This window comes from Arachis ipaensis, chromosome B7, assembly GCF_059453495.1.
Source record: "Arachis ipaensis isolate K30076 ecotype BB chromosome B7, ASM5945349v1, whole genome shotgun sequence".
NCBI classification, from domain to species: Eukaryota; Viridiplantae; Streptophyta; class Magnoliopsida; order Fabales; family Fabaceae; genus Arachis; species Arachis ipaensis.
The window spans coordinates 40,449,173-40,475,685 of record NC_142442.1 but is presented as its reverse complement, the minus strand read 5'-3'; the positions used below and the strand labels follow the sequence as shown (position 1 = coordinate 40,475,685).

Sequence of the window (26,513 nt, the reverse complement as noted above, 5' to 3'; positions counted from 1 at the left end):
CCTTAATTAGTCTAAGATCTCACCTAACATACATACTTTCTAAAGCAAAGCTGCTTTACCTATTTTCCCATATTTTTCCACTTTTGATGTTACATGTTCATGCCTTAATGTTTATTTTTATCCCATGTGCATTGCTTTATTTGCATTTGGGGAATCCTTTGGTGTCCCCTTTATTCAAATATTGAAAATTAATAAAAAAAATTTTAATGCACATGGTAATTTAATTTCTTTAACTTCACATGAGCATGTTTCCCAAAAATTCTTATTTTGAAACATCTTTATTCTTTTTCAACCTTCTACCCTTTATTTTTATCATCCATGTTCCCAATAGGTTTCCCCACATTTAAACAATTACACAATTTCTATCTTAAGCTAACCAAGGATTCAACTTGGGACTTCTTTATTTGTTTTCCCGCTTAAGGCTAGTAATGTGGTTATAAAACAAGAGGGGATTTAAAGGCTCAAGGGGGCTAACAAGGGTGATGTAAAAGGTAGGCTATTTTGGGATAAGTGAGCTAAAATCAAATAATGGCCTCAATCACTCTCTTGGTATGTATCTACATTCTATAATCGGACATATAGATTAAAACAAAGTAAAGAACACCAGAATATAAAAGAAGGGCGGAACACACAGGAATAAAAATTATGGTTTGAATGTAACCATACAATTAAGCTCAAAACTCACAGGCTATGTGTTCTCTAGCTCAAAAATCATTTATCACTTATGTATGTCATGCAGGTTTAGTTAAAAATTCCCATTATTCTCAATGTAAAACTTAAGGTGGCTTTAAAGTTCTAGTATTTCTCCTTGATGAAATGTTGTTAACTAACTAACATGTAATGCTATATATACAAGGTGTGGGTTGTTTTGATTCTGTTAAAGTCTCTAGTTTACTTCCTTTTTCTTTTCAATCTATTCCGAGTTATCTTATGCTAAAAAGGGTAAACTATACTAATCAATCCACAATTTCTATAACTAGTAAGTTAGAATTGCAACTAAACTAAGTGGCTAAAATATGAACTAAAAATACAAAATGCAGAAATAGAGTATAAATACATGAAAATAGCAATGTATAAGTACTGAAAAATAAAGAGAAAAAATATAAGAAAATAGTCAAAATAAAGGAAAAAGGGTCTGTAGTGGTTCTCCAAAATGATACGCCAGAGATGGCGACCTCCCCACACTTAAAATGAAGCATCGTCCCTGATGCTCTCTCAAGCAGGGTGTGAAGGGGTGTCATCACCGGAAGAATGTGTGGCCGGAGTCTCTGTGGTGGTGGTCTGAGCATCTGGCTACTGTAGAGGAGGTGCTGACTGGATAGGGATCTCGGAGTCTGCAGCCTGGATCTGATGTAGGATCTCCTGCTGGTGTGCTGCCTGCTGGGTGCCTGCCTGCGCTGCCTCCTGCTGTGGATGAGGCGCAGCCTCGGGCGCATCCGCCTCCTCCTCAGATGCCTCGGATAGTGTGTCAGGCTCGGAGGGGATGTCACCAGATCGTATCTTCAGTTTCAGGTGCTCATAGCGTCGCTTATTGCGACGCTCCATCTGGTCAAGCCGTTGAAACAGGCAGTGCACTAGATGATAGATGGGCTCTAGGGCAGGTGGAGGTGCAGTGGTGGTGGAAGGTGTAGCTGTGGAGGAGGAGGGGCCGGCAGATGGTGTGGCAGTGTCACCAGGAGCAGTGAGGACTGGAGGTCTGTAGCCCAAGGCTAGAAAGTTCCTGCTGTGCGGGATAATCTTCTTGCATTCTGCAGCAGGTGGCCTCTTATCAGCATCCTCCCAAGGCACGTCAGCTCGACGGCCTAGCTGTGTGATCAAATATGGAAAGGGAAGAGTGCCTCGGACATGGACCCTGGCCATGTAGAACCGGATAAAGCGTGGCAGGTACAGGTCCTTACCCTCCATCACACACCATAGGAGGGTGATCATAGCGGCAGGTATATATGTCTCGTGATTACTCGGCATAATGAAGTTGCTAAGTATCTGATGCCACAGCCGAGCCTCATCATTCAAGTATGCGCGCTTGATTCCCTTGGGCATGGTGGTGTTCTGACCCATAATCCAAGGAACGGTCGGGTCAAGGGCTATCCTCGCCTTGACTGCATCCCAATCAAACTTCATAAAGCGCATGTCTTCCTCAGCTTTCTGATAACCATCCGACTAATCAGATTTAGGCAGAAGCTTCAGAACATCTTCAATTGCCTCTTCAGTAACCAGAATCTGCTTCCCTCTGAGGTTCACTACATCTAGGGAGGTCTTGAAGTAATTGTAGTAGAATTCTCTAACCCAAGATGCATTGACCTCAGTCAGGGGTCTTTCCAGGAAGAACCAGCCTTTTTGTTTGATCTGGTCAGAGGTGTATTGCTGGAGTTCTTCTGGGATCTTCAAGGTCCTTTCCAGGTATAGGTTCCTAGAGGTTGCAAACACCGGATACTTTAGCTCACAGTATCGGTTTGCAAATTTTATTGGATCAGTGGCAGGAAGCAGTTGGTCAGCCTTCTCCTGTGGGGTAAAGTTTTTCTCCCGCAAGGAGGCATCATGCATGAGATCTATGATAGACATAGAGGCTTGTCCTCTTTTTCATTTGCCAGTAGTAGCCTTGCCTTTTCCTTTTGTTTGGATGGCAGACATTCTGAAAAACAGAAAACACAAAGTGGCAAAGAAGCAATAGGATAAGGAAAATGAGTTAAGTAAATGTGCATTAAAGATTGTATAGGAGTTAAAAGTCCGAAAAGAAGAATTCACAATCCAAAATGTAATTGAATTCATGGTAAATAGAAAAATTATCATTATGCCATGGTTAGAAGGTTAAAAGAAAGTGAAAGAAAATCAGAAGAGAAGTTTGAAAGGTTAGGTTGGTTAGAATTGAAAAAGTGTTTAGGAAGTTAAAATTAGGAAATTAGTGAAAAGTGGGTTAAAGTAAGTGGCATAATGAAAATATTCCAAGTAACAAGGATTCACAGGTAGGAACTATAAGTAACTCATAACCAAACAAGGAAAACAGGTTGATGCTGATTCAAATAGATATAGAGAAAGCAAAAATTGGAATCAAAACATCATAAATGCAGATTATGAACCAGGAAATCAAAAAGGATAAGAAAGCATGCCCTGGTATTCATGAAATGGTTTGGTTAAAGCAGAGGAAAACAGAGTTCAAAATGCCAAAACCAAAACATGAATGAAAACATTTTACAGAAATTTGGGCAGCATTCTGGCTAAAATTGGATTGTCCCGGAAAATAAACAGCAATCGAATAGTTCATATGAATTAAAATTAAAGCTGCAATTACATATAAGGAATAAGAATCAGGAAAAATCAGAGTAAAGAGCAGCATGAAACAAGAAATCACAGCATATGAACATTACAACATCACAGCAACAGCAGCATTGCAAATTTGATAAAACAGAAACATGAACAGTGCAAGTAAACAGGCCTAAATCCACTAACCACAACCTAGGCTACCTAACAACCTAAAATCCACTACAACATGCATATCTAACTAGCCTAAACATGAACATAAACAGAAAATAATGAAATAACGACTAAGGATAGAAGGGTGGCGTTCGTCGGAACCTGGTAGGCCGAATAAGGAGAGTGAGCTGAAAGGTGGCTGGGGTGGTGGTGACGGCGTCTAGCGCGGCGGCTGGCGGTGGTGGGCACGGCGGTTCGGGGCAGGGGGGAAAGAAGGGATGGGTAATGGGGTAGGGGGTAAGAGGGGAAGGGAGGGGGTAGGTGTGTGTGTGGAGGATGGGGGGCGCGGCTCGGACGGGCGGCGGCGGTGGGTGGTGGTTGCGAAGGGGGCAGTGGCGGAGGGGGGGAAGAAGAAGAAAGAAGAAGAAAGAAGGGGGAAGAGGAAGGGGGGTCGGTGGCGGCGGCGTCTGGGAGGTCGGCGGCGTCTGGGGGTGGCGGTGATGGTGGTTGGATGGTGGTGGTTGGATTGGAGGGGAAGAGAGGGAGGAGAGGGTTTCAGGGGGGCGCGACTGATAGGGTTCACGTGGTTGGGGGGTTTATAAATTTGAATCCACGCGGCCGCGAGCAAAATGGGGGGTGACGCGATCGCGTGGGTGACGCGATCGCGTGGGTGACGTGATCGTATGGAGGGCAAAAAAGATTGAATGACGCGATCGCCTGGCGCATGCGATCGCGTCACTGGGATTTATGCTAAACGCACGAATCCAGCGTCGTTTCAGTGTAACTCTCTGTCTCCTTTGGAGTGTTCGTGCAATCCATGCGACGCGGTCGCGTCGCTCACGCGGCCGCGTGGGATTGGTGGTGCATGAAATTGTGATCTCAGGCAACGGCGCCAGAAACTCTGTACGCACGTCTTAATAAATCGTTTTTCATTCACAACTTCGATACAACTAACCAGCAAGTGCACTAGGTCGTCCAAGTAATAAACCTTACGTGAGTAAGGGTCGATCCCACAGAGATTGTCGGCTTGAAGCAAGCTATGGTCACCTTGTAAATCTCAGGCAGGCGGATATCAAATAGTTATGGAGTTTTTGAACATAAATAATAAATAGAAAATAAGGATAAAAACACTTATGTATATCATTGGTGAGAATTTCAGATAAGTGTATAGAGATGTTTTTGTTCCTCTGAACCTCTACTTTCTTGCTGTCTTCATCCAATCAGTCTTACTCCTTTCCATGGCTGGCTTTATGTAAGGACATCACCGTTGTCAATGGCTACTTTTAATCCTCTCTGGAAAATGGTCCGATGCGCTGTCACTGCATGGCTAATCGTCTGGAGGCATCACCCTTGCCAATGGCTGCATCCCATCCTATTGTGAAAATGGTCCAAATGCTCTGTCACAGCACGGCTAATCATCTGAGGTTCTCGATCATACTGGAATAGGATTCACCCTCCTTTTGCGTCTGTCACTATGCCCAGCACTCGCGAGTTTGAAGCTCGTCACAGTCATTCAATCCCTGAATCCTACTCGGAATACCACAGACAAGGTTTAGACTTTCCAGATTCTCATGAATGCCGCCATCAATCTAGCTTACACCACGAAGATTCTGATTTCGAGATCTAAGAGATACTCATTCAATCTAAGGTAGAACGGAAGTGGTTGTCAGGCACGCGTTCATAGGGAATGATGATGATTGTCACGTTCATCACATTCATGTTGAAGTGCGAATGAATATCTTAGAAGCGGAATAAGTTGAATTGAATAGAAAACCGTAGTACTTTGCATTAATTCATGAGGAACAGCAGAGCTCCACACCTTAATCTATGGAGTGCAGAAACTCTACCATTGAAAAATACATAAGTGAAAAAGGTCCAGGCATGGCTGAATGGCCAGCCCCCAAAACGTGATCACAGGATCAAAAGATAATCCAAAGATGTCTAATACAATAGTAAAAAGTCCTATTTATAATACTAAACTAGTTACTAAGGTTTACAGAAGTAAGTAATTGATGCATAAATCCACTTCTGGGGCCCACTTGGTGTGTGCTTGGGCTGAGCTTGAATGTTACACATGCAGAGGCTCTTTCTGGAGTTGAACGCCAGGTTGTAACGTATTTCTGGCATTCAACTCTGGTTTGTGACTTGTTTCTGGCGTTTAACTCCAGAAAGCAGCGTAGAATTGGCGTTCAACGCCCTTTTACGTCATCTGAACATTGCTAGAAAACCCTGGATGTCTACTTTCCAACGCAATTGGAAGCACGCCATTTTGAGTTCTGTAGCTCCAGAAAATCCACTTTGAGTGCAGGGATGTCAGAATCCAACAGCATCAGCAGTCCTTCTTCAACCTCTGAATCTGATTTTTGCTCAAATCCCTCAATTTCAGCCAGAAAATACCTGAAATCACAGAAAAACACACAAACTCATAGTAAAGTCCAGAAATGTGAATTTAACATAAAAACTAATAAAAACATCCCTAAAAGTAACCAGATTCTAATAAAAACATACTAAAAACAGTGCCAAAAAGCGTATAAATTATCCGCTCATCACAACACCAAACTTAAATTGTTGCTTGTCCCCAAGCAACTGAAAATCAAATAGGATAAAAAGAAGAGAATATACTATAAATTCCAAACTATCAATGAAACATAGCTCCAATTAAATGAGCGGGACTTGTAGCTTTTTGCCTCTTGAATAGTTTTGGCATCTCACTTTATCCATTGAGGTTCGGAATGATTGGCATCTATAGGAACTCAGAGTTCAGATAGTGTTATTGATTCTCCTAGTTCAGTATGATGATTCTTGAACACAGCTATTTTATGAGTCTTGGCCGTGGCCCTAAGCACTTTGTTTTCCAGTATTACCACCGGATACATAAATGCCACAGACACATAATTGGGTGAACCTTTTCAGATTGTGACTCAGCTTTGCTAAAGTCCCCAATTAGAGGTGTCCAGGGTTCTTAAGCACACTCTTTTTTTTTTTGCTTTGGACCTTGACTTTAACCGCTCAGTCTCAAGTTTTCACTTGACACCTTCACGCCACAAGCACATGGTTAGGGACAGCTTGGTTTAGCCGCTTAGGCCAGGATTTTATTCCTTTAGGCCCTCCTATCCACTGATGCTCAAAGCCTTGGGATCCTTTTTATTACCCTTGCCTTTTGGTTTTAAGGGCTACTGGCTTTTTGCTCTTGCCTCTTGGTTTTAGGAGCTTTTGGCCTTTTTTGCTTGCTTTTTCTCTTTTTTTTTTCGCTATTTTTTTTTTGCAAGCTTTGTTCTTTGCTGCTTTTTCTTGCTTCAAGAATCATTTTTATAATTTTTCAAATTATCAAATAACATGTCTCCTTATCATCATTCTTTCAAGAGCCAACATATTTAACATTCTTAAACAACAACTTCAAAAGACATATGCACTGTTCAAGCATTCATTCAGAAAATAAGAAGCATTGTCACCACATCAATATAATTAAACTAAGTTCAAGGATAAATTCGAAACTCATGTACTTCTTGTTCTTTTGAATTAAAACAGTTTTCATTTAAGAGAGGTGATGGATTCATAGGACATTCATAACTTTAAGACAAAGTTACTAAATACTAATGATCATGTAATGAAGACACAAACATGGATAAGCACTTAACATAGAAAACGAAAAATAGAGAAAGTAAGAACAAGGAATGAGTCCACCTTAGTGATGGTGGCGTTTCCTTCTTGAAGAACCAATGATGTCCTTGAGCTCTTTTATGTCTCTTCCTTGTCTTTGTTGCTCCTCCCTCATTGTTTTTTGATCTTCTCTAATTTCATGAAGGATGATGGAGTGCTCTTGATGTTCCACCCTTAATTGTCCCATGTTGGAACTTAATTCTCCTAGGGAGGTGTTGATTTGCTCCCAATAATTTTGTGGAGGTAAATGCATTTGAGGCATTTCCGGGATCTCATGGTGATGAGCTTCATGCGCCTCTTGAGATCCATGAATGGGCTCTCTTGCTTGCTCCATCCTTTTCTTAGTGATGGGATTCTCTTTCTCAATGGGAATGTCTCCTTCTATGGAAGCTCCAACTGAGTAACATAGATGGCAAATAAGATGAGGAAAAGCTAGCCTTGCCCCAAGAGAGGGCTTTTCGGCTATTTTGTAGAATTCAAGGGAGATGACTTCATGAACTTCTACTTTCTCTCCAATCATGATGCTATGAATCATGATGGCCCGATCCACAGTAACTTCAGATCGGTTGCTAGTGGGGATGATGGAGCGTTGGATGAACTCTAACCATCCTCTAACCACGGGCCTGAGGTCCAGTCTTCTTAGTTGAACCGGCTTGCCTTTGGAGTCAATCTTCCATTGAGCTCCTTCCACACATATGTCCATGAGGACTTGGTCCAACCTTTGATTAAAGTTGACCCTTCTAGTGTATGGGCGTGCATCTCCTTGCATCATAGGCAAGTTAAACGCCAACCTCACATTTTCCGGACTAAAATCTAAGTATTCCCCCGAACCATTGTAATATAATTCTTTGGGTTTGGGTTCTTACTTTGATCATGGTTCCTGGTGATCCATGCATTGGCATAGAACTCTTGAACCATTAGGATGCCGACTTGTTGGATGGGGTTTGTTAGAACTTCCCAACCTCTTCTTTGGATTTCATGTCGGATCTCCGGATACTCATTCTTCTTGAGCTTGAAAGGGACCTCGGGGATTACCTTCTTCTTGGCCACAACATCATAGAAGTGGTTTTGATGAGCTTTGGAGATGAATCTTTCCATCTCCCATGACTCGGAGGTGAAAGCTTTTGTCTTCCCTTTCCCTTTTCTAGAGGATTCTCCGGTCTTAGGTGCCATCAATGGTAATGGAAAAACAAAAAGCTTATGCTTTTACCACACCAAACTTAAAATATTGCTCGCCCTCGAGCAAGAGAAGAAAGAAGAGATGAAGAAGAAGAAGAAATGGAGGAGAAGGAGAGAGATGTGTTTCGGCCAAGAAGGGAAAGAGAGGATTGTGTTGTGTGAAAATGAGGAGGAATAGAGGGCTATATATAGGGAAGGGAGGCGGGTAAGGTTTCGGCCATATAGGGTGGGTTTGGGTGGGAAATTGATTTTGAATTTTGAAGGTAGGTAGTGTTTATGAGGTAGGTTTATGGGGAAGAGTGGATGGATGTGAGTGGTGAAGTGGTGATAGGGAAGAGAGATTGAGGTGATTGGTGAAGAGTTTTGGGGAAGAGTGTTTATGGGATTGTGTGAAAGAGGGGTGAGAAGAAGTGAGTGGAGGTAGGTGGAGATCCTGTGGGGTCCACAGATCCTGAGGTGATCCTGTGGGGTCTACAGATCCTGAGGTGTTCAAGGATTTACAACCTTGCACCAAATTAGGCATGCAAAATGCCCTTGCACACAACTTTGGGCGTTCAGCGCCAGATTGGTGCTTGTTTTGGGCGTTGAACGCCCATTTGTTGCCCATTTCTGGCGTTGAACGCCAGAACCATGCTTGTTCTGGGCATTCAGCGCCAGCTCTTCTCCAGGGTGCAATTCTGGCGTTCAAACACCCAGATGCTGCCCATTTTGGGCGTTCAACGCCAGAACCATGCTCTGTTCTGGCATTGAACACCAGCCAGATTCTTCTTATTCGCGTTTAAACGCCAGCAAGGTCTTCCTCCAGGGTGTGATTTTTCCTTTGCTGTTTTTGATTCCGTTTTCAATTTTTATATTTATTTTGTGACTCCACATGATCATGAACCTAATAAAACATGAAAGAACAAGAAAAATAGAATTAGATAAATAAAAATTGGGTTGCCTCCCAACAAGCGCTTCTTTAATGTCAATAGCTTGACAGTGGGCTCTCATGGAGCCTCACAGATATTCAGAGCATTATTGAGACTTCCCAACACCAAACTTAGAGTTTGGATATGGGAGTTCAACACCAAACTTAGAGTTTAGTTGTGGCCTCCCAACACCAAACTTAGAGTTTGACTGTGGGGACTCTGGTTGACTCTGTTTTGAGAGAGGCTTTTTATGCTTCCTCTTCATGTTTACAGAAGGGTAACCTTGAGTTGTAAACACAAGGGAGTCCTCATTCAATTGAAGGACTATTTCACCTCTGTCAACATCAATCACAGCTCTTGCTGTGGCTAGGAAAGGTCTTCCAAGGATGATGGATTCATCCTCATCCTTCCCAGTATCAAGGACTATGAAATCAGCATGGATGTAAAGGCCTTCAACCTTTATTAACACGTCCTCTACTTGTCCATAAGCCTGTTTTCTTGAATTGTCTGCCATCTCTAATGAGATTTTAGCAGCTTGCACCCCATAGATTCCTAGTTTCTCTATTACAGAGAGGGGCATGAGGTTTATCCCTGAACCAAGGTCACACAGAGCCTTTTCAAAGATCATGTTGCCTATGGTACAAGGTATTACGAACTTTCCAGGATCCTGTTTCTTCTGAGGCAATGTCAGTTGATCCAGATCACTTAGTTTATTGGTGAACAAGGGAGGTTCATCTTCCCAAGTCTCAATACCAAATAATTTGGCATTCAGCTTCATGATTGCACCAAGAAACTTGGCAGCTTGTTCTTTAGTAACATCCTTATTTTCTTCAGAAGAGGAATACTCATTAGAGCTCATGAATGGTATAAGGAGGTTCAATGGAATCTCTATGGTCTCTAGATGAGTCTCAGATTCCTTTGGTTCCTCAGAGGGAAACTCCTTATTGATCGCTGGACATCCCAGGAGGTCTTCCTCCTTGGGATTCACGTCCTCTCCCTCCCTTACAGGTTCGGCCATGGTAATTAATTCAATGGCCTTGCACTCTCCTTTTGGATTTTCTTCTGTATTGCTTGGGAGAGTACTAGGAGGGATTTCAGTGATCCTTTTACTCAGCTGGCCCACTTGTGCCTCCAAATTTCTAATGGATGACCTTGTTTCATTCATGAAACTCACAGTGGCCTTAGATAGATCAGAGACTAAGTTTGCTAAATTAGAGGTATTTTGTTCAGAGTTCTCTGTCTGTTGCTGAGTGGATGATGGAAAAGGTTTACTATTGTTAAACCTATTTCTTCTACCATTATTAAAGCCTTGTTGAGGCTTTTGTTGATCCTTCCATGAGAGATTTGGGTGATTTCTCCATGATGGATTATATGTGTTTCCATAAGGTTCACCCATATAATTTACCTCTGCTATTGCAGGGTTTTCAGGATCATAAGCTTCTTCTTCAGAAGATGCCTCTTGAGTACTGTTGGATGCAGCTTGCATTCCATTCAGACTCTGAGAAATCATATTGACTTGCTGAGTCAATATTTTATTCTGAGCCAATATAGCATTCAGAGTATCAATTTCAAGAACTCCCTTCTTCATAGGCATCCCATTATTCACAGGATTCCTTTCAGAAGTGTACATGAACTGGTTATTAGCAACCATGTCAATGAGTTCTTGAGCTTCTGCAGGCGTTTTCTTTAAGTGAATGGATCCACCTGCAGAAGTATCCAATGACATTTTAGCTAATTCAGGCAGACCATCATAGAATATATCCAGGATGGTCCATTCTGAAAGCATGTCAGAAGGACACTTTTTTGTCAGTCCTTTGTATCTCTCCCAAGCTTCATAGAGGGATTCACCTTCTTTCTGTCTGAAGGTCTGAACATCCACTCTAAGCTTACTCAGCTTTTGAGGAGGAAAGAACTTGGCTAAGAAAGTCTTGACCAGCTTATCCCAAGAGTTCAGGCTATCCTTAGGTTGAGAGTCCAACCATATTCTAGCTCTGTCTCTCACAGCAAAAGGGAAAAGCATGAGCCTGTAGACTTCAGGATCTACTCCATTAGTCTTAATAGTATCACAGATCTGTAAGAATTCAGTTAAGAACTGAAAAGGATCTTCAGATGGAAGTCCATGAAACTTGCAGTTCTGCTGCATCAGAGAAACTAATTGAGGTTTCAGCTCAAAATTGTTTGCTCCAATGGCAGGAATGGAGATGCTTCTTCCATGTAAATTGGAATTAGGTGCAGTAAAGTCACCAAGCATTCTCCTTGCATTATTATTATTTTCGTCTGCCATCTCCTCTTCTTGTTCGAAAATTTCTGAAAGGTTGTCTCGGGACTGTTGTATTTTAGCTTCTCTTAGTTTCCTCTTCAGAGTCCTTTCAGGTTCTAGATCTGCTTCAACAAGAATGTTCTTGTCTTTGCTCCTGCTCATATGAAAAAGGAGGGAACAGAAAAATAATAATAATAGGGGGTCCTTTTTACCGCAGTATAGAGGTCCCTGTGTGAGTAGATGAATAAATAAATAGAAGGGATGAGAGAGAAGGAATTTTCGAAAATAATTTTTGAAAAAGAGTTAGTGATTTTCGAAAATAGTTTTTGAAAAAGGTTAGTGATTTTTGAAATTTTAAAATCAAAAGTTAAAATAATTAGTTAATTAAAAAGAAATTTTGAAAAAGAGGGAAGATATTTTCGAAAATTAGAGGGAGAGGGAGTTAGTTAGGTAGTTTTAAAAAAGATAAGAAACAAACAAAAAGTTAGTTAGTTAGTTGAAACAAATTTGAAAATCAATTTTGAAAAGATAAGAAGATAAGTAGTTAGAAAAGATATTTTAAAATCAAATTTTGAAAAAGATAAGATAAAGAGATATTTTTGAAAAGATATGATTGAAATTAGTTTTGAAAAAGATTTGATTTTTTAAAATCACAATTAATGACTTGATTCACAAGAAATCACAAGATATGATTCTAGAACTTAAAGTTTGAATCTTTCTTAACAAGTAAGTAACAAACTTGAAATTTTTGAATCAAAACATTAATTGATGATGTTATTTTCGAAAATATGATGTAGAATTAAGAAAAATATTTTTGAACAATATTTTTTTGAAATTTTCGAAAATAGATAAAAAAATGAAAAAGATTTGATTTTTGAAAAAGATTTTGAAAAAGATAAGATTTTTAAATTGAAAATTTGATTTGACTCATAAAAACAACTAGATTTTAAAAATTTTTGAAAAAGTCAAATCTAATTTTCGAAATTTATGAGAGAAAAAAGGAAAGATATTTTTTTGATTTTTGAATTTTTAATGATGAGAGAGAAAAACATGAAAATGATGCAATGCATGAAGATTTTTAGATCAAAACAATGAATGCATGCAAGAATGCTATGAATGTCAAGATGAACACCAAGAACACTATGAAGATCATGATGAACATCAAGAACATATTTTTGAAAAATTTTTAATGCAAAGAAAACATGCAAGACACCAAACTTAGAGATCTTTCATGTTTAGACTCTATGGATTCAAGAATGCATATGAAAAATACCATACAACACAAAACACTAAAATATGAAGATCAATCAAGAAGGTTTATCAAGAACAACTTGAAGATCATGATGGATGCAATGCATGAATGCAATTTTCGAAAGATGCAAGATGAGTATGCAATTGACACCAAACTTAAAAATTGACTCAAGACTCAAATAAGAAACACAAAATATTTTTGATTTTTATGATTTTATGAATTTTTTTTTGTATTTTCTTTTAATTTTTTTTTCGAAAATCATTTTGAAAAAGAAAAATAAGGATTCCAAAATTTTTAATATGAATTCCAGGAATCTTGTACTCTTTAGTCTAAAGCTCCAATCAAAGGGTCAAGCATGGCTTAATAGCCAGCCAAGCTTTAGTATGCTATTACATGCATTGAAGTGATTAGTTGAATCCTCAGTCCAAAGGAATTTGGACATGGCTTCACAGTCAGCCAGGATTCAACAAATCATCATGAAACACTAGAATTCATTCTTAAAAATTCTGAAGAAAAATATTTTTTTTTGAAAACATTTTTTTTTAAAATTTTTTTCGAAAACAAAGGAGAAAATTTTTGAAAGATTTTTGAAATTTTTTTTTTGCAAACTTTTTGAAAATAAGAAGAAAATTACCCAATCTAAGCAACAAGATGAACCGTCAGTTGTCCAAACTCGAACAATCCCCGGCAACGGCGCCAAAAACTTGGTGCACGAAATTGTGATCTCAGGCAACGGCGCCAGAAACTCTGTACGCACGTCTTAATAAATCGTTTTTCATTCACAACTTCGATACAACTAACCAGCAAGTGCACTGGGTCGTCCAAGTAATAAACCTTACGTGAGTAAGGGTCGATCCCACGGAGATTGTCGGCTTGAAGCAAGCTATGGTCACCTTGTAAATCTTAGTCAGGCAGATATCAAATAGTTATGGAGTTTTCGAACATAAATAATAAATAGAAAATAAGGATAAAACACTTATGTATATCATTGGTGAGAATTTCAGATAAGTGTATAGAGATGCTTTTGTTCCTCTGAACCTCTGCTTTCTTGCTGTCTTCATCCAATCAGTCTTACTCCTTTCCATGGCTAGCTTTATGTAAGGACATCACCATTGTCAATGGCTACTTTTAATCCTCTCTGGAAAATGGTCCGATGCACTGTCACTGCATGGCTAATCGTCTGGAGGCATCACCCTTGCCAATGGCTGCATCCCATCCTCTTGTGAAAATGTTCCAAATGCTCTGTCACAGCACAGCTAATCATCTGAGGTTCTCGATCATACTGGAATAGGATTCACCCTCCTTTTGCGTCTGTCACTACGCCCAGCACTCGCGAGTTTGAAGCTCGTCACAGTCATTCAATCCCTGAATCCTACTCGAAATACCACAGACAAGGTTTAGACTTTCCGTATTCTCATGAATGCCGCCATCAATCTAGCTTACACCACGAAGATTCTGATTTAGAGATCTAAGAGATACTCATTCAATCTAAGGTAGAACGGAAGTGGTTGTCAGGCACGTGTTCATAGGGAATGATGATGATTGTCACGTTCATCACATTCATGTTGAAGTGTGAATGAATATCTTAGAAGTGGAATAAGTTGAATTGAATAGAAAACAGTAGTACTTTGCATTAATTCATGAGGAACAGCAGAGCTCCACACCTTAATCTATGGAGTGCAGAAACTCTACCGTTGAAAAATACATAAGTGAAAAAGGTCCAGGCATGGCCGAATGGCCAGCCCCCAAAACGTGATCACAGGATCAAAAGATAATCCAAAGATGTCTAATACAATAGTAAAAAGTCCTATTTATAATACTAAACTAGTTACTAGGGTTTACAAAAGTAAGTAATTGATGCATAAATCCACTTTCGGGGCCCACTTGGTGTGTGCTTGGGCTGAGCTTGAATGTTACACGTGCAGAGGCTCTTTCTGGAGTTGAACGCCAGGTTGTAACGTATTTCTGGCGTTCAACTCTGGTTTGTGACTTGTTTCTGGCGTTTAACTCTAGACAGCAGCATAGAACTGGCGTTCAACGCCCTTTTACGTCATCTAAACTCGGCCAAAGTTTGGACTATTATATATTGCTGGAAAGTCCTGGATGTCTACTTTCCAACGCAATTGGAAGCGCGCCATTTTGAGTTCTGTAGCTTCAGAAAATTCACTTTGAGTGCAGGGAGGTCAGAATCCAACAGCATCAGCAGTCTTTCTTCAACCTCTGAATCTGATTTTTGCTCAAATCCCTCAATTTCATCCAGAAAATACCTGAAATCACAGAAAAACACACAAACTCATAGTAAAGTCCAGAAATGTGAATTTAACATAAAAACTAATAAAAACATTCCTAAAAGTAACCAGATTCTACTAAAAACAGTGCCAAAAAGCGTATAAATTATCCGCTCATCAATTGGCATTGTGCAAGTGACGCGATCGCGTGGGTGACGCGATTGCGTGGGTCATTTGTGCGAAACACACAATGGCCGCACGATTCCAGCCTAACTTTCTGGACGTTGGATCTTTACGCCGATCTCCAGGTCACACGGCCGCATGGATGACGCGGTCGCGTGGGTAGTGTTTTCCGCAATATGATGCGATCGCATGAGTGATGCGGTCGCGTCGCGCACCCTTTTTTTAATTTTATTTTATTTTATTTTGTTTATGCAGAATGCAGAATGCAATGCTTAATGTGAATGTTATGCATGATTCCAGGTTTAGCAAAATAAGATAAAACTCAAAAACAAACAAAACAAAATAAAATTAAAGGAGCAAAAGGAACGATCATACCATGGTGGGTTGTCTCCCACCTAGCACTTTTAGTTAAAGTCCTTAAGTTGGACATTGGAAGAGCTTCTTGTTATGGCGGCTTATGTTTAAACTCATCTAAAAATCTTCACCAATGCTTGGAATGCCAACAGCCTCCGGGGTCCCAAACTAGGCATGTAAAGCTCCTGAGCAGCTTCAAACAAATTTTTAGGCTCCCGGAATGACGAATGTCAAAATAGATTCCATGATCCCAAACTTTGCTGTTAAATCTGCCTCCGTCTTGATCTATAGTTTTCCATCCGGGCGGTTTAGAAAGTAGATTCTCACCATGGTGACCAAACGTTTTCCGAGATCCATTCGATTGAATATGATACCAATCCGTGCACTTCAAGTTGAAGCGTGGAACCTTATTGAACCTTGTGCACCAGCTCTGAGTACGAGCCATTTTCCTCTTACTCTTAAAGCCGCAGAGAGCTCTAAGCTGGCCATCTGTTTCAAGCAAACCGTATTCAAGTGAAAAAGTAAAGTTAAAGGTTAAGGATTGTACCCACTTGAAGCTTGTATTGGGTGGTAATGGCCTTGGGGTAGGTGTTTCCGGTGGTTCTGTAAGTTCTACTCCCTTGTGCTCTTCTGTGAATTCCTCCACTTCTTTGCAAGGTTCTTCAAATGCATCTGTGTCCTGGTCAAAGTCTTCTGTGTCTTCCTCATCACTCGAGTCATAGATTGGAGGTTGAGAGAAATCTACCTCTGCATCATCTTCGTATTCATTTGGGAAAGATTCTTCGATCTCAGAGAATTCACTTGCGGATGCAAGTTCATTACTAAGAGAACTTGACTTGTGACTATCATCATCAAGGGAATTGGTGTCCTGGGTTATTCCGTCTAGTTCTTCATAAACGACTTGCCTTGGGGATTGTGCACTGTCCTCCTTAGCATCAATTGTAACGTCCTTGACGGAGTTCTCCTCAGCTCTGAATTCCCATGGAGGTTCAGCGTCTCCTAGATCTTCAACCAATTCTTCTTCTTGCGTAATGACAGCTTCTTCTACTTGTTCTAGTACGAATTCATTCTCTGTCTTTTCCACTGGAGTTTCTAGTATTTCCTTCATGCTATGCTCTTCGTTAGATTGTCCACATGGGGATGTGGTTGGTCCTTGGATGTTCGAACGTCTAGAAGCTAATTGAATTACTGCTTGCTCCAGTTGTCGAATGGTTGTTTGAAGTTTATTTACTGTTTCCTTGAGGCGAACCTCTGATTCTCGGGGTAATGGATTTGGACATGATACATAGGAAAGTGGTGGTGCTTGGGAGTGATTGGATTGGAACTGGGGTAAATAGGGATCATACGGTGGCGAATGGTGAAGAGAAGCTTGTGAGTGTGGTGGTTCGAGGTTATGTTGAGAGGATGGTCTATAGGCACGGGGTGGGGCTTGTTGGTAGTTACAAGGTTATCCACCATATCTATCAGCTGGGTATGCATTGTAGAATGGTCGTTGTCCATGATATCTTGGAGGGTGTTGTTGCCTAAAGGGTTGGTTAGATCCTCTTGGCTCCATCCATCCTTGATTGGTCTGACCTTGATGCATATTCCTGCTGTGGCTTCTATTTCCTTCAACAAAGTTAGAACCAAACTCAAAGCGAGAGGGGTAAGAGTTCATAGTAGCAAATAAAATTGAAAAGGAAAAACAGAAATAAATAAACAAGTAAAAGAAAAATATTTACAATAGCCAATAATAAGGCACACGTTAGCAGTTCCTCGGCAACGGCGCCATTTTGACGAATAGATTTTTGCTAGTAAAGAATTTCAATAAAACAGTCGCATTGTAGATATAGTTTCTAAACCAACAAAAATCCCTTCGTACAAACGTTTTGGTTGTCACAAGTAACAAACCCCTAAATAAATTGTTAACCGAAGTATTCAAACCTTGGGTCGTCTTCTCAAGAAACTGCAGGGAAGTATGTTCTTATTATTGGTTATGGAGATTGTCAATTTGGGGTTTCAAGAATGAGGAACAAATATGACAAATAATTTAAATAGCAATTAAAATAAATAAATACTGTAAAGCAAACTTTTGGCAAGGGATGAGAAATTGAAAGTCCAAATTAGTTACCCTTCTCAACAATAAAGATTGAATCTTAATTCCACTTAGTTAACCCTTGCTAAAGCAAAGGAAAGTCAAGGGATTAATTAGTTTGACCTTCGAATCCTATTTATTTCCTAAGAAAAGATTGGGATTATTGAAAGTCAATTCAATTAGCAAAGATAACAGTTATCAATTATGTTGAGCTAAGATAACTCCTGAGTTACTGATGTCTTAACCAAGACCAAAAGGGAAAAAGTAAATTTGCTGGAATAAAAATGACTTCAGATTGAAAGCAATGGTGACATAAATAAAAGAAAGCAATAATAAACTGAAATACCTCAAATAACATTAATTCAAATAATCTGGAACATAGAAGAATTCATAAATCAAATGGCAAAAGTAAATAATCAACTAAAGTAATGGAATAAATAAAAGTGAAAGGGAAGCTTAAAGTAAAGGAACATTAAACCTGGGATCGAGAGTCACTCCTAAAACTAAGAAAAATCCTAAATCCTAAGAGAGAGAGGAGAGAACCTCTCTCAAAACTAAATCTAAATCATGAGAAGTAAAATTTAGCGAGCTCTCCTTGAATGGATGCATTCCCTCACTTCATAACCTCTGGTCTATGCCTTCTGGACTTGGATTTGGGCCAAAAAGGGCTTCAGAAGTCGCTGGGAGCGTTCTCTCCAATTTTTGGTGCGTGGTCTCTGTCACGCGTCCGCGTGGGTCACGCGGTCGTGTCATTCGGAGCTTTTCTTGTCACGCGGTCGCGTCAGTCATGCGGCCGCGTCATATGTGTTTTGCTTAAGGCGCGCGGTCGCGTCAGTCATGCGGCCGCGTCGCTGTTGATTCGCGCTTGGCATGCGCCCGCGTCGCCCATGCGGTCGCGTGGATGCCAGTTTCTTTAGAAACTCCATTTTGTGCTTTCCTTCCATCTTTGTATGTTTCTTTTTTCATCCTTTAAGTCATTCCTGCCTTTAGAAGATCTGAAACTACTCAACACATTAATCACGGCATCGAATGGAAATAAAGGTAATTAAAATAATTAATTTTAAAGCATAGGAAACATGTTTTTCACATACATCACATAATAAGGAAGGGAAAGTAAAACCATGCAATTAATATGAATAAGTGGGTGAAGGATTGAATAAATTACTCAAATTAAGCAAAAAATATATCATAAAATATGGGTTTATCAATCCTCTACGCGCACGTGTGGATGGCCAAAAAGTTAATCGACGCGTATGCGTCGCCCACGCGCACGCGTGGATAGAAAAACAGCCAAGCGACGCTTACGCGTCAGCCACGCGTATGCATGGGTGCGTTTTATGCCCCAGGCACAAATTTGGCACGAAGCAGGTACAACTCTCGGGAATTTTGGCTGGGCAACCATTTTCGCACATTGACGCGTACGCGCGGGCCACGCGCACGCGTGGATGGCCCATTTTTGAAAAACAATGCACACGCATCAAGCACGCCTACGCGTTGGGAGTATTCTGCTGAAAATTTTTTAAAGTTAAAAGCTGCATAATTCACAGATTAAACCCCAATCTTCCAACGGACATAACTTCATTGTTTTAAAAGGTTTTTTGCCCGTTCTTCGGACGACATAACCACCCCGGATCCAATTTCATTTCTAAATAAATTTGGCACAAAACGGGGATCCGGAGTTCAAGTTACGTCCCATCAAAGTATGCCCAAAAACTACATTTTCATACAAAACCACAAAGTGCCATTTTCAAACAAACCAATTTCATTCCTTGTTAAAATCAACCAAAACATGCCAAGTTCAACCCTTTTTGAAATCAATAAAAATATACCAAAAATCAACATCAAGCCTCATCAACTCACACATTAACACCTTACCACAATTCACAAAAACCACCAACCAACCATTTCACCCACTTCAATCAAATGGCTAAATTACCAACACATTAACATGGCATACATCATTTCTCATTCCAATTTCCAATAACACCATTACCAATTATCCAACATTATACATAATCGCTACCATGCTCACTCTCACAAGGTTTCATCCACAATTCAACCTCAAACATTCATCAAGCATATATCACAACATGCATTTTCCTCATATATCACACCATCAAGGCATCAATATTCATAATCACATATATGACCACATCATATATCTCAACCATTCAACAACATCAACAATTCAATGCTTATCTTAGGGACTCTAGCTTAAGTTTTCACACCACATTACATTTTAGATACAGAAAACCGAAACCATACCTTAGCCGATTTTCCAAGCTCAACCGGAGCACTTTAAAACCACTTTTCCACAAGCTCTCAAGGTCTCAACACCTTCAAGAATAGATTTTTGTCACCAAAATCCCTTTTTAAGTTTTCCAAAATTCCAATCAAGCTTCAATATTCACATATACACAACCTAAGCCACAATCATCATACCCATACACAACACCTCAATATCCAAACATCATAGAACAATAATTTACGCTAGGATTGAGAATTGTACCACACCCAAGGTCCAAGGAGACAAGACTAATCTTCTCCTTCAAGAGAGTTGGGTCCTATAACATCAAAGAGCCCAAAATCTCAACATTTTTACCCATGAAATTCGAAATTTAGGGATGAAGAACTGAAATGATTTCGTGGCTTACCTCAAGAATAAAGTAGTGGGTTTTGTAGAGCTCTCCGCGGTGAACGCGTGGCCACAAACGGTGCGACAATTGGAGCTCTAAATCAAAAGTTATGGTGGTTTGAAGATCAAATAAGGGTTAGAACTTGAGAGAGTGTTCTTCCCCCTTTTCCTTCCATTTTCAGCGTGAATACTGTATTGTGAGGAGAGAGAGTACTGAAAATTAGTGTTTTGGTTTAGTTAGGTTGGGCCAAGGGCCCAATATGGATCCGTTGGCCCGATTTGGCCCGTTCGGTCCAATCTTGGTCCGATTTCTATGAAATTGGTACCGAAATTCTCGTCTCAATCTCCTCTATCATATTTAGCCATAAAAATTACATTTTTGTCTTTCTAGAATAAATTCTCATTTATGGGTTAATTAGTCGTTAATAAACCGGGTTTTACAATTAATGAAATTAAAACCATGTAAAAAGAAAACAAACAAAAAGATAATAAGAAGAAATAAAATGATTATTTTTATCTTCACATGATTTCTCCTGTTGAAAGAATTTTGTTTGGAGTCCCTCAACAATTCCTTCAAAACATAGTTACAATTATATTAAATCACCTAAGAACAGCAGAGCAACCAGAATAAAAGCATAATCCTAAGCACTAAATATAAATCAGTAATGCTAAAGTAGTTTCTTCTTAATCATCTTTCTGTTATCTTCAAATTAGAATCAACCTTTATAAAGGGATCTCATATGGAGTCCCATTTCCACAAGTTCAATCTCAACCAGTTTCAATTGAAATACAAACAAATTCAATTCTTTTTCCGTGTGCACCGGTGTCTATACAATATCAAAATGGTGCCATGAAGAGTAAAAAAAGAAAGTACAATACATGAATGATCTTCATTGTTGCCAGCTCAAAATTCTCTTACTTGCCTTTGTGTATCTTCTTCTTCTCAAAACATTCCTTCAGAGCTTAAACTTCTGTATGTCAAAAACTCAACAATTTACTTACAAGCATTGATTTGTAATATAGAGCTTCTAAAGAAAACAAAATTAAGTAACATTCAATAGAATAACAATGATCTTTGTTGTAGAAAAAAAAGCCTCCTAAAAAAGAATCAAATTATTGAGAAGTGATTGAAATTAAAGAAACATACATGGCTAGCATTCTTTCCAATTCCTGTTAGTTCGAACAACACAATCCTAAAATATAATAAACAATGCAATCCTAAAATATATTCCATTAGAAAATAAACTAATACAGCAGATTCCAACACTACAAGATTTTAGTTTATTTGTGGCAGTTTTTTTCTTATTTGTGGAGGTTTATAACCCCCACCAAATAGTTTATGGGGTTTCTAAAACCCCCAAAATTTGAGGTGCCACGAGGTCTTTTGTGGGGGTTTTTAAAAACCTCCACAATCTATTTAGTGGGAGTTTTGTATGTGTTTAGTGGAGGTTTTATATTAGACTTTTGTGACAATTTTAAATCACTTTTGTGGCAGTTTAAAACCTCCACAAATTAATTTTTTAATTTAACAAAAATAAACTATTTTGTGAGATTTTCAAACCTCCACAACCCCTGTAATTATTTATTTATTTTTAATTTCCAATCATTCATTAATCTCATCTCATTTACATACTCTCAAATTAAAAATTTATTTAATATCAAAATTTAAAAACTAAATATTTTATAACACAATTCCTCAATATAAGATATAACTCTATATATAAAAAAATTTTCAATGTCAATAATTTCAAATATAATTGCATATGTATTGTTCTACATAACTATTATTGTTTTTCTTTAAAAAGTAAAATAAAACAACAACTTCAATATTTCAATATTATCTAATTACATAAAAGTTTCAAATATTTGTTCTCGGATGTCCGTTGCTATCACCAGTTGATCTCCTAGCATCAAAGGGAGTAGTAGGCTCGCTTTCAGCATCATTAGCCTATATGTAAACATAAGAGTTATTAGTAATTTTAGTAAAGTTAAGCATCAAGATGATTCGATATAAGCCTTACAACTCAATTTTAAAGAGCATCTAAACCCAGTGTAAGAAAACAGAAAACTGCAACTGTACAATTGAAGAGGTAGAAACATGTAGATATGTATTGGTGCCGAACTCCTGAAATTCATAATATATGTATTGGTGTTCATGGGTTCAGAAAAATTAAATTGCAGCAATTGTTTATTTATGTATTGGTGTTCATGGGTTCAGCCGAGTTCAGTAAAATATGGTTGCCTTTTGTGAGGCTGATTTATTTTGGGAAAATGAATGATATATGGCTATAGCTTCCTCTGCAGTTCATGCAAAACGCAGCAGCAGAGTAGTGGGTTACCACTAATAATGAAACAAGTTGGTAAAATAATGTAACAACTTTAACATAACACTAGCTTTACTATAACTATTAAAAACAACAATTGTTATCATTTGAGCATTTTACTTTTAGTGTATCACGCTTATTTAATAACTAGAATTTATGATATGAACATGTTCAATTTCAATAATTAGACTCCACTATTAATGAGTATTATTCCATCTAAACTTATATTCATGACAAATGAATTTATTATAAAGTTACCTCTCGGGTAGAAAAGAAGCCAACAAGCGCTTCAGGAATTCCTCCTTCCTTCATCATTAGGTATGCTTTCATCATATCAAATGATTGTTGCAACTTAGACTCTAGATTAGTAACTTTTTGCTGTGAGTTATATAAGTTGTACTCCAAATTATTGATCTTTTCCTGTAAAATTGCAGCAGTAGTAGGCGAAGAAGATCCAGCTAAATTAGTGGAGATGGTCATCCCATTAAGCCGGCTTCTCACATTCCTAAAGGTATTTATAGGCGCTGCTCCCATGCCCATGCAACGAACTCTCCCAGAGTGTTCAGGCCCCAAAACTTTACCAACAGCATCATTAGGGGACACCTCAAATTGCGCATTTGACTGTGTCATATTCAGCTCAATTTGTTCCTATTTAAAAGTAGTAAATAGAAACTATTCAATTTAAAAGTAGCAACACATATTCAGCTCAATTTGTTCCTATTTAAAGTGAAAAGTGCATGCAAGTGAAGTAAACCACTATCCTATAATCATTATATATCTCAATCCACAATCAACCACTCTCAAATTTCATTTTCACATGATCACATACAAATAAAATAAGATAAGATAGCAAAGGTTTACAAAACACTTACCACTATAGTTAATGCTTCGTTATTTACAAAAGACCCATCCTTTCTCTTATGTGTTTCAATGTACATCATTCCTCTACTAGACTTTTTTCCCATTTTCAAGTACTAAAAAAAAGAAGGAATAAATGGTTAAACAATTAGCATATATAATGTAAGTAAAATCACACATGTACCAAGTGTGTGTGTATATATATACAATCTCATGTCGCCTCCGAGAGTTGGATTTAGATCCACAAGTGTGAGGAATGGTTTGCTTGCTTCGATTTTCCTTATTTTTCATGCAAAGCTCCTAAAAATAAATATAATAACTTCAATTAATAGTTTTATTAATTAAAGTACAACAATAACTAAATGAATTATTTAGTGTCTTACAATTGTAGACGGTTTTAGTCGATAATTGACAAAGCAAGCCCATTGATCTCTTGGAACATCATCAGACACATTGTTCACCAATGCTTCTCTTCTCATGGTTGGATCATAGAACTCATTCCACAATCTTTGTCTATATGTTCCCCACTTCTTTGCAATACTTTGAATGCAATACCTGTAGGAAATCTTTTCTGTGCTTGTAAAATAGAAGTGGGGCTTCAAACAAAAAATAAATAAATAAATACTTGAACTAATAGAAGTTTCAAATAAAATGGAGTTTACCTTTATCATTGAATCAAAGCACTCATCCTTAAAAGATTTAGGCATGCCACCATTTTCTTGTCCTGACCACTTTTCAAAGCTAATTGGAAAGATACGTGCATTAGTTGCTAATATACCACAATAGCCAGCAAGTAAACCTTGTGCTTCACCATATGTCGCACCTTCTTCGTCAACCTCTACAATTACACGGTCTTCTCTAGGTAAGTTGTAAACATTCTTGACTTTGATCTTAGCCTTCTTCTTCACATTTGTAGAGTCTTAAGAAAAATAAAAATAATTTAAATGATAACAGTGTATAATATTTGTTACAAATAGAAGTAGTGATTGGAAAAAGACATTAGAACCATGGGTATGGGAGAAATGAATATAGGAAACAAGTAATTAAAAAAATAAATAAATAAATAAAATAATGTTATAATAATCTAGCTAGTAAGTGACTCTTCAAGTTCACCGAAGCATATATACATGCTACTACAATGCTGCTACAATCCCATTGTTTTCCATAATATATAAATCTCAAATAATGGCCAAAAGAAATAAAATAAAATAACATAAAAAAAAAGCCATCATCATAATCTGAGTTATGCAATATAAATTAATATTGTGAATCAGTTGCCTCTACACTAGTTATGCAATATAAATTAATACCAATTATCTCCACATTCCAAGCAGATGAAGACTTTGAGTTAGAACAACGTGTGGCTCCATCAGATGAAATGGAATTTGCAGCGGCTTGAGAAAGAGCTTGAGAAGGAGCCTCACCAGCCTCTACAGTGGTATCTTCAGATGCAGTTGGTGCTAGAGGTTGAAGTGAACGAGAAGCATTGTTGTTTTCCCTCTCATCTACAAACTTCAATGGATTTTTTATGCGTTTTCCCCTTAGCATGACTGCATATTAACAAACACAAAACTGTTAAGCACACAAAAGATAATTAGACATTATACTAACTTGTTACGAGAGACATAAAAATCATGAGTCTCCATTGATTCTCACTCATTTCTTAACTTGTTACAAAAAATTGTTATTAAGTTACAAGTTTTTTATGAATAAAGTTACAAAATTGACAAATGTTACAAATTCTCTCTCGAAATTGACATCAATTAGGAGGACATTGGATTTAGTCTAGTTCCCACAGATTACATGTATGTAATGAAATGTGAAAAGGGTGAAAAGTTTTCACATGGAAACCTCATTCGTTATGGAACCTTTGATGTCAGCCCTGCTGCTGGCATCTTAAATTATAGACAGGTAAAATTTCAAAGGAGCATATCCTATTTATAGTTTCATTTTCATCACAGTTTTTATTTAATTAGCTAACTTCACTTTACATATATACATGAAAAATTGTGGTTGTGTTAGGGGATCTTTGAGGGGCTAAAGGAATATAGAACCGAAGAAAGGTCTATACTTTTGTTTAGGCCAGAGGAGAATGCCCTGCGCATGAAGGCTGGTGCTGACAGATTGTGTATGACTTCCCCATCCGTTGAGCAGTTTATTAAGGCTGTCAAGGACACAGTCCTTGCCAACAAATGCTGGGTATGTATGTATTTTCAAGTTCTCAGTTTTGGTTCCAAATACTTGTGATTTTGATTTTAAAATTTGAACATAAAATGAAGATATAAAAATAAAAACTAAATTGAGGTTGGAACTTGAAACAGGTGCCTCCAGCAGGGAGAGGAACACTGTACCTTAGACCATTGCTGATGGGAACAGGTGCTACCTTAGGCGTGGGACTTTCAACTGAGTACACTTTCCTTATTTACTGTTCTCCTGTTAGCAACTATCACAAGGTCTGCTATCGTTATGCTTTTTATCTTCAACATAACTAAAAAGAAGGAACAAACATGACAACCTTTTTTTTATGAATATAGCAGAATCCCAATATTTTTTGTGAAGATGAACATTCATCTAAAAAAGCCTAAGTCACATACATAGTAAAAAATACTCATTGATTTTAAACATATTCTATAAGTCAAACTTAAAAAATAAGAACAGAGAATAAAAATACAAAATGAAGATCAACCAACCAAAACAAAGTAACTAATAATCACTCCTAACATAAAAAACTCCACTAACTACTGACATGAAACAAAACAGCTTCAATGATCAATTATCATGTCTTCCTGCCTCGTTTCCAAGACTCCTTATCAACGCAAACGAAAAAACTAAAAAATACAGAATAAAAGGGAATACCAGTAAAAAAGTTGCAACAGAACTGAGGAAGCTCTCAAGAAAGGAAGATCTCAAGATCCATCAACAAAATCTTCTGCATCTTTGCAAAAGTCAACATCAGTAATTAATGTCTTGACTTGAACCACCATCAACACAAAAGTGATTTAATTTACAGTTGGTAAAACAATGGATTTCATTCAACTGAATACAACTTGTAAATAAAGAACGAAAGAGAAAAATTAAAAAATGAAAAGACATAGAAATAAGTTATATTTTCAGCAACAAAATTAAAAGAAATTTAATTGGGAAAACAAAAAAATCGCAGCAAACATAAAATATATTAATCGAAGAC

The 26,513-nt window shown here is 38.2% G+C and overlaps 2 protein-coding genes and 1 non-coding gene across 4 annotated transcripts; 2 read left to right on the top strand and 1 right to left on the bottom strand.

Moving 5' to 3' along the window:
* Positions 1-10,938: 10,938 nt before the first annotated feature.
* Positions 10,939-11,046, top strand: LOC148550928 (small nucleolar RNA R71). The gene has a single exon (XR_015892829.1). It is a non-coding gene; the product is annotated as a small nucleolar RNA R71 (small nucleolar RNA).
* A 10,819-nt stretch (positions 11,047-21,865) lies between these two features.
* On the bottom strand, positions 21,866-24,874 carry LOC107607079 (uncharacterized). Of its 2 annotated transcripts, XM_021107678.2 has the most exons (7): positions 24,637-24,874; positions 23,989-24,245; positions 23,710-23,922; positions 23,534-23,626; positions 23,341-23,442; positions 22,727-23,116; positions 21,866-22,092 (listed from the first exon to the last, which is right to left on the bottom strand). In XM_021107678.2, the coding sequence occupies exons 1-7, from the start codon at positions 24,872-24,874 to the stop codon at positions 22,003-22,005; spliced, it is 1,383 nt and encodes a 460-aa protein (XP_020963337.1). In that variant the 3' UTR covers positions 21,866-22,002. The 2 variants fall into 2 exon arrangements, with proteins under 2 accessions (XP_020963337.1, XP_088350134.1); XM_088494008.1 differs by having other exon boundaries at positions 23,710-24,245.
* LOC107607080 (putative branched-chain-amino-acid aminotransferase 7) lies at positions 24,873-25,818 on the top strand. Its single transcript, XM_016309068.2, has 4 exons — positions 24,873-24,878; positions 25,094-25,237; positions 25,349-25,525; positions 25,648-25,818. Exons 1-4 carry the CDS (start codon positions 24,873-24,875, stop codon positions 25,816-25,818), a joined length of 498 nt encoding a protein of 165 aa, XP_016164554.2.
* Positions 25,819-26,513: the final 695 nt, after the last annotated feature.

Excerpts from the sequence above, each read along its gene's own strand:
- LOC107607079 (XM_088494008.1), bottom strand. The coding sequence starts at position 24,874 with ATGCTAAGGGGAAAACGCATAAAAAATCCATTGAAGTTTGTAGATGAG. Across the intron at positions 23,443-23,533 it reads CTCGGAGGCGACATGAGATT|TACTTGAAAATGGGAAAAAA; the intron begins GTATATATATAC and ends TCTTTTTTTTAG. Across the intron at positions 23,117-23,340 it reads ACGAAGCATTAACTATAGTG|GAACAAATTGAGCTGAATAT; the intron begins GTAAGTGTTTTG and ends ACTTTTAAATAG.
- LOC107607080 (XM_016309068.2), top strand. Across the intron at positions 25,238-25,348 it reads GCATCTTAAATTATAGACAG|GGGATCTTTGAGGGGCTAAA; the intron begins GTAAAATTTCAA and ends TGGTTGTGTTAG. Across the intron at positions 25,526-25,647 it reads TCCTTGCCAACAAATGCTGG|GTGCCTCCAGCAGGGAGAGG; the intron begins GTATGTATGTAT and ends AACTTGAAACAG.